The sequence below is a fragment of the Bison bison genome, unplaced genomic scaffold, assembly GCF_000754665.1.
Source record: "Bison bison bison isolate TAMUID 2011002044 unplaced genomic scaffold, Bison_UMD1.0 scf7180017864376, whole genome shotgun sequence".
Taxonomy (NCBI): domain Eukaryota; kingdom Metazoa; phylum Chordata; class Mammalia; order Artiodactyla; family Bovidae; genus Bison; species Bison bison.
Genome location: NW_011494948.1, coordinates 15,468,885 through 15,476,846, shown reverse-complemented (window position 1 = coordinate 15,476,846; position 7,962 = coordinate 15,468,885). Strand labels below are relative to the sequence as shown.

The 7,962-nt window shown below is 42.5% G+C and overlaps 1 protein-coding gene across 1 annotated transcript in view; it reads left to right on the top strand.

Annotated features, from left to right (window-relative positions):
• The window catches only part of SMC1A (structural maintenance of chromosomes 1A), a 41,459-nt gene extending 37,368 nt beyond the window's left edge, over nucleotides 1-4,091 (top strand). The window contains exon 27 of the mRNA XM_010857102.1: nucleotides 4,049-4,091. Coding sequence (XP_010855404.1) covers nucleotides 4,049-4,091 — 43 coding nt within the window. The remainder of the gene's footprint in view (nucleotides 1-4,048) is intronic.
• Nucleotides 4,092-7,962: the final 3,871 nt, after the last annotated feature.

The following is a 7,962-nucleotide window of genomic DNA, read 5'->3' as shown; positions in this document are numbered from 1 at the left end:
ACATGATCTCTACCCTCCTACTAGGAAGATGCTAGTTCATGAGTTCCCATGGTTAGCTGAATCAGGTATAGGTGCTTTGAATTTGAAAAGAGGACGATCACCTCCAGGCCTTCCGGAGGTCACTTTTGAGCTGGACCTTAAGTTGGTAGGATTTGGTTGGGTACTAGGAGCAGAGTCTGGGCTCTGAGGACAGTTCTAGTCCCATTTTTTATTACTTTCTAGTTTGGCGCTGGGCAAGTCATTTGACCTTTCTGTGCCTCAGTTTCCTCATTTATAAAATGGGGCTAACAGTATTTACCTACCTCATAGGATTTAATGATGTCAAACTCCTCACTGGAGGCCTTATCCTTGCTTAGAGTCCAGTAGGTGCCAACACCTCAGAATACAAGTCTTCACATGCCTAACGCCTGAGGGCTTCTGATCCCAATTGTTAAGGACAGAAGGAGCCTCCAGATTTGGGAGATGGTGAATGCTCTGGTTATTGGAGAAGTTCCAGGGCATTTATGGGGTTTACCTGGTAAATGGAGGGCACAAGGAACCCTATAGCTTAAATCATGTATAACTGAGTGCCTAGATCTCAACCTGGGTTGTTAGGAGGTAGGGGAGAGGTAGCCTGGGCCACATCCTGGCTGAATGCATGCAATGTTCCTTTTGGGAAATAACTGTTAGTTGCAGAGGCAGCTCAGTGTGCTGCCAGGAGATCAGTCTTTGCTTCTTCACATATACCATCAGACCATCACCTTGTCCTCACCTATATACTACATTTTTGTTTTTTAAAGGTTTGATCAATTGTAATTACCCAAGTAATGAGTGAATTTTCTTTTTAAGAAATTAGATTGTTACAAATAATAGTAGTCATTCAACTACCATTCTCCCATCGCATCTTAATTGCTGTAATGTCTGTTGTACATCCATCTTAACTTTAAGACTTACATGTGAATTCATTGAATATATTGTGTTTAATGCAGATGATATATTGACTCATTCTGCAGTTTTCTTTCTTTGCTTAGCTATATTTTTGAGATCTATGCATGTTGCTAAATGTAGAAGCAGTTCATCCTTTGTAATTGTTAGGTAGATTGCCATTATGTGACATTTTATTTACCCATTTCTCATGTGATAGACTGTTTTCTGTTTTTGCTTTTATAGGATGCTAAGCAGGAGCATTTGTGTGTGTGTGAAAACTTACCTAGGGTAGATTCCTAGAAATTGAATTGCAGAGTCATAGGCTATGTATACTTTTGTTTTTAATAGATAATTCCAAATTGCCCTCCCGTACTATTTACCCAGTATTTTTCTTGAGGTTGTCTTAGGTCTAATATTGTTATCTACTTTAGTTTCATCCTAAGTAGCGATAACCATGAAACAATGGGTTTGATGTGCTAAGTATGTATTTTCTAATACATATTAAAAGGGACAACTATCAAGACAAAATAAATGTATGTGTTCAACCAAAGAAATCACATACCACTTGTGGTGTGTGTGCCATAATTTGGGAAATGCTGGCATATGTGGAAAAGCACAATTTGGGAGTCACCCTGATTCAAATCCTAGCTGCAGAAACCTGAGCCCGTTATTTCACCTCCCTGAGTCTCGGTTTCCTCACGAAGGAAAGGAGATAATATACACCTACCTTGCAACCATGTAAGGAAGATGAAATATATCTAAAGCAATTTGGCTAACATCTAGATCATCACAGGCTTTTAAAGGTAGTAATTGCTATTCTTCCCACTTTACAGATAAGGAGACTGAGGCCCAGGAAGGTGAAGTAACCCACCTACTAGGTAGCAGTGAAGGTTTGAACCCAGGCCCTCCATCGGTCTTGTGTTTTCTCCATTGTGAGGGTGGTTATCAACCTTGGCTGTTCACTGGAATCACCTGTGTGAAGCTTTTTCTTTTTCTTTTTTTTTTTCTGTCTGCACTGTGTGGCTTGCAGGATCTCAGTTCCCCAACCAGGGATTGAACCTGGGCTGTGGTAGTGAAAGCCCGGAATCCTGACCATTAGGCCACCAGTGAACTCCCTCTTTTTCCTTTTTAAGAATCAAAGCAATATATACACCAGTTAGAAAATAAAATATTACAGAAGGGCTTATAATGAAAAGCAGCAGTTCCTTGCTGCACTCCCGTGTCCAAAGGATGTGGAGCTCCTTGCTCTGGTCCCACGCCTGGAAATCTAACTCAGTAGGTGTGGATGATAATCTGGGTAACTAATCCCTACCTCATGAGGTAGAAAGCATTACATAAATTGTCTCAGGCTAAGGCCCTGGCACATAGGAACAAAAGTGCTACAAAGGATTTAAATCCTGAGGCTCAGAGAGGTGAGATGACTTGTCTTGAGATCCCAGTGGTTCCGTTGCAGAGCCTAAACTTCAACTAGGATCTCCTCTGTTTGCCCAGTACTTTCTCTTGTGTCACACTGCCTCCTAGCCAGCTGGACCTGAGTGAAATCCCTAGGGCTAGTTGGGGGACACTAGGTTGACTCCCTTATGTTCTGGACCTAGTAGCCTTAGTCTGGGGACCCAAACATGAACCAAATCTTTATCCTGTCCTTGAGGAGCTCAGTGTCTAGTTGGGGAGGCAATTCATAAACCAATGTGATCAGCGTTATGACAGGAGCATGGATATAGGAAGGGCATCTAGCTTAGGTAGAGGTTCAGGGAAGACATCCTCTAGTCTAGGAGGTGAAACCTGAGCTGAGTCTCGAAGGACTGGTAGGAATTAGCCAATTGAGGAGTTGGAAGGGATTTCCAGGTAGTGGGAACAGTATGCACAAGACCTGCGGTCAAGAAACAGCCCACCAGTTCAGAAATACTGAGCCATAAGGTTTCCTGGGCTGGGGAAAAGTAGCAGGAAGTGAAGCTGGAGAGGTAGTCAGGAACCAGATTTGAAGAGAGTCGTTAAGAGCCTGGCTATAGAACAGATTTACCTCTCAGAACAGTTTGGTTCCCTAACTGGCTGTATACCAGAAACACATGGTGCATCCTGGATGACACCCTCCACCACCACCACCTAAAAATTCAGTTTTCATAACTGGGTGGGGGCCTCAGCATCTGGAGAGCTTATAAATGTGAGGATGTAACTAGGGTGCAGCCAGGTTTGGGAACTGTGGGTTGGAGACAGCAGAGGAGACTAGATAAGAAACAAACCCCTTTCTGGCTGGCCAGTGTGGAAGCAGATTAGGTTAGATGCTCAAACTTTATGCTCCCTTAGTTTCCCAGTTCAATTCTCACAGTTTTATATTTGCCTATTTTATCTCTCCAAATAAGCTATAAGCCCCACAGGGGTGGGTGTGGGACTATCTTGCTACTAGTATACACCCAGCAAAAAGCACAGTACCTGACCCCAAATACGCATCCAAAAAATAGTTTTTCAATGAATGAATGCATGTGTGAAGGAGAAAATGGAGACATATTAGTTAGGGAACTTGAAAATACTAGTCTACTGAAGGGCAAGGGCAGTGGGACTGGATTGGAGATGATAAGGTGTGAGCCATTAAAGGAAGAGATGAAGCAGACTTGGTGACTGATTATTGGATGTGAAGTGTGACTGGGAGGATAGAATGAATGCTGGTTAATAGCCAAGATTCCTACTCTGTCCCAATCATTCTCCTTCATCATCCATCTGAATCAGAATCTCCTTCCAGCCTCCTCAGCAATTGAAATTCCTCAAGTTAAGTAAACATTGTCTGTGTGCTGTGTGGTCTCCCCCTCCTCCCCAGCCATTGATTCATTCATTGAGTTCAATAAATCTTGGCTAAGCACCTCCTGTGCCCTTCCAAGGTGGGACTCTTGACTCCCTCTTTCCTACCTCAGATGTTTTTGAGGGCTTCCCCAGATAAGACTTACGTCCCTTATACAGTAACCTAAAGGGAGATACTCAAACATCAGACCTGTAAGGGAACCTACAGACTTCGTCCAGTCCCCTCCTGAGGCTCTCAGTGGGGAAGAAACTTGCCTAAGGCCCCACTACTAGGAAATGTAGGAGCCAGAACTGGAGCCTAAGTTCCCTTTCCACATTGCCCCTAGAGCCTTGATTTCTCCCATTGCAGATCAGAACAGGCAGAACAGGCCAAGGAGAAGGTTGGCCTTTGAAAGTCACTGGTACTGGACAGGCGAACAAGAAGCTTGCCAGTTACACTGCTCCCTTTTGGAAGCCCTCAGCAGACCTGCCATGCCCACAGTCCCTTTTAAGGGATTAAGCATGAGTTGCCATGCTCTGTACCATGTGACCTCACAATCCTGGCCACAGATGACAAAGTTGGGATAGTATCTTACTCATGGACAGCCAGTCTCTAAGCTGGACGATGGTTCTATTAGGTAGACTGATGTAAGAACTCTATCTCCTAGCCATGGCCTGTATGAGATGGTAAATGTATGAAACAATCAGATCCTTTTTCAGAGAGGCTGAATGTGAGGCCTTCAGAAGAAGTGGACAATTAGAATTTAGCAAGGCAGATGTGGTGGATGAGGGATGTCAGAAACTGAATAGCAAAAACAAGGAGAAAGCTGCAAAAACCATGAGGCATGTGAGAATGTGGGGCCACAGGTAGCAGAAGCCATGAAGCAGCAAGACAATGGGCCAAAAGGACACAGAAGCCATGAAGCAATAGGAGCCACGATGTAGCAGTAGCCTAGAGGAACAGAAACCATGAGACAAAACCCTGAATCTGTGAGATCCACGAAGCAGCAGAAGGCTTGAACAGACAAGATCCATGTGGCAGCAGAAGAAATGAGACTGCAAGAGCCCCAAGGTAGCTGCAACCGTATGGCAGTGAGGCAGCAAGAATCAAAGAGGCAGCAGGATAGACCAGGCAAGCAGAAGTTACAGCACAGAGAAGCCCCCGATTAATTGGAGCTGAAGCCCCAGAAGCCAGGAAGCTGCAGGAGCCAGGAGGCCCAGAAGCTGTGCCCCGAAGGCCACTGGCTGGCGTGGAGGGGAGCAGAGAGAAGGTAGTCAGTAGCAGTAGGAGGAGTATAAACACTGCCAGAAAGAAGTTGAGTCACCATTTTGAGAAGCACTAGAGAAGGGAGCAACAGATGCCTGCAGCTGAGGGGGTGACAAGATAAGCCAGGCTCTAGCGCTGCTTTGGATCATAAACCATTTTCAAGTTTCTGTTCTGTGAGGCTGCCTATGTAGCTGTTTTTGTCTTCCTTATTTCCCTGTGAATGCTTCAATAAATCTCCATCACTAAGCTGAGTGTGTCTGTTCCTTATAATCTAAAAAAGATTAACACTGTGGTGTGTACTTTAGATGGGTGGAGAATAGGGCAGAAGATCTTACAGGTAGGTTTGAACCAAGACACAGGTGGAAATTCATTCTTCTCTCACACCCTCACTGGCACGGGAACTTTTCATTCACTTACTCATTGACGGCTTTTTCTCATCCAGTCATTCATTTATTCATTACTTCTGGATAACTCATTCATTCACTTATTATCATTCATGCAATAGTATAAGCATTTGCTCATTTGTTCTTTCCAGTATTCACTTAGTCATCACTTTGCCATCCATTCATTCAGCAAGCATATATTGAGCTCCTGCAGCATGTCAAGCCCTGTGCTTGGTTCTGGAGATAAGATATATTCCCTGTACTCCAGGAATTCAGTTTACCTGAGGGCTCAGATAATTAAGCAGATAAGTGCATCAACTGTGACAAAAGAACTGACAAGTGTAGATGAGGCAGAGTAGAGAATATGACCATTAGGTGGTTCTTCCTGGGGTGGGGTGGGATGGAGGGAGTTTTCAGGAAAGCCTTAATAGAGAAGGGGGCACTTGAAGGAAGAATTTCTGTTTACCATGTAGAAACGGAGGAAAGAATACTGCCAACAGAAGAACTGCTTAAGAAAGATATATAGTGTGAAAGCACATGGGTTTTGGGGGGACCAGTGGAAGAAGTGGAAGCCAGGCAATCAAACTTAGCTTTCATTCTATGGGCAATAGGAAACCGAAGAAGGGTTTGAAGCAGAGAAGTGACAGATTGGTATTTTAGGAAGATGACTCTAATAGCTGGTATGAAGGATGGTTGGGGGCATGAAACATTGACATAAATAACATTTGAATAAAGAACGTGCATGTGTCATAGAGGGAGGAAGTTCTGCCAGTGGACTAAGGAAGACATTGGAGGAGGTGGAATTTGAGCTAAGCCTTGAACAATAGGGAAGATTCCAACTAATGGGGATAAGGAGTAATATTTTTTCCAAGCAAGTATGGCAAGTCTGGGTTAATGAATATTCCACTTTGACTGCAGTAAAGCTACATTTAAGGGAGAGGTAGGAAAGGAGACTCCAAGGTTTCTCAGATTTTTATATTCTGTTACCATTAGGTCTGCCAGGAACAAGGGTATTTGGGGGGAGGGAGTTAAGTGGTGGGCAGGAATGTCCTTTTTCTGTTTTTAAAAATTAATTTAAAATACGTGTTCATTTTAAAATAGAAGTAATGCATACACAATGTTCATAAAACAAATCAATAAACCAGTACCAAAAAAGTACTGACACACATGCCCCCATCCCTACTCTACCATCTTGTTATTAGCATCCACTTTTAGTTATTTCTTCTGATTGTTATTTCCATATATAAATAATATTCCATATGATGTGTCTTTCATGTCCTGCTATGACAGATAAGGATTTAGATAATTTACACCAAGTTCAACTCTTGTCCTTCCTCCTTCTAATATGATTTAGTTTCTCTGTTAAATAACTTCTGAGGGGCTTCCCTGCGTGATAGCACAGTTGGTAAAGAATCTGCCTGTAATGCAGCAGACCCCGGTTCGATTCCTGGATCAGGAAGATACCCTGGAGAAAGGATAGGCTACCCACTCCAGTGTTTTTGGACTTTCCTTGTGGCTCAGCTGGTAAAGAATCCACCTGCAATGTGGGAGACCTGGGTTGGGAAGATCTCCTGGAGAAGGGAATGGCTACCCACTCCAGTATTCTGGCTTGGAGAATTCCATGGGCTGTATAGTCCATGGGGTCGCTAAGAGTTGGACATCTACCATCTTGTTATTAGCATCCACTTTTAGTTATTTCTTCTGATCGTTGTCCCCACTTCTAAATAATATGCCATATGATGTGTCTTTTCTGTCCTGCTATGACAGATGAGGATTTAAATAATTTACACCAAGTTCAACTCTTGTCCTTCCTGTTTTTAATATGATTTAGTTTCTCTATTAGATAACTTTTCTGAATTTAAGCAACACTGGGATTCCTTGTTCCATGAGCGAGAGACCATTTTTCTGAACCAGAACTTTGTTAGATGAGAATACCTTTCCTATTTGCCTTCTTCCCCACTGTTCAACCTCTCAACTCCTATCATCTGGTCTTTTATATATCAAAGTTGGTAACATTGAATTCTATTCTGTAATCAGATTAAGGCTTTTTCTGTGTGTGTTGTCTTTAGTTTGATCCTAAAAGTTTAAAAGCAATAAACTATTATTATTAACATGACTAAATATTCATTGCAGAGCCAATTGATGTACTTTTATAATTTTTTCCTTGTAGCAGTTTTTCATCTTTTGGAAGTTTCTAATTCTGTTTCTCTTTCACTATTTTACTTTTTCATATATTCCATTTTTTCTTCTCAAAAACCTCTATTACATTAGGTACATCAAGTCTACCGCCCCCCAAACAAAAAAGACCCTCTTGGAATCCTCCATCCCTTTCTCAAATCTGGACTAGTTGTTCTCCAGGCCTGATGCATGACTGTCATTTTGGAACTTTCCTTCACAGCTTTCCTTGCTTATATGACTATTTACTGGTGGTTCCCAAGGTTTTTGCTGTGTCTGTTTTTTTCCGTTGTTTTGATAGTATACATCCTCAAGTAACTTCTCAGAAAGGTTGTATAGGAGATAGACTTCCTGGATACTGTATTCCATTCTTATGCTTGGATATAAAGTTTCATTTCTTATGGGCTTTTTTTTGTTTGATTGATTGATTGTGGTTTTGTGGCTGTAGCTTGAGGGATT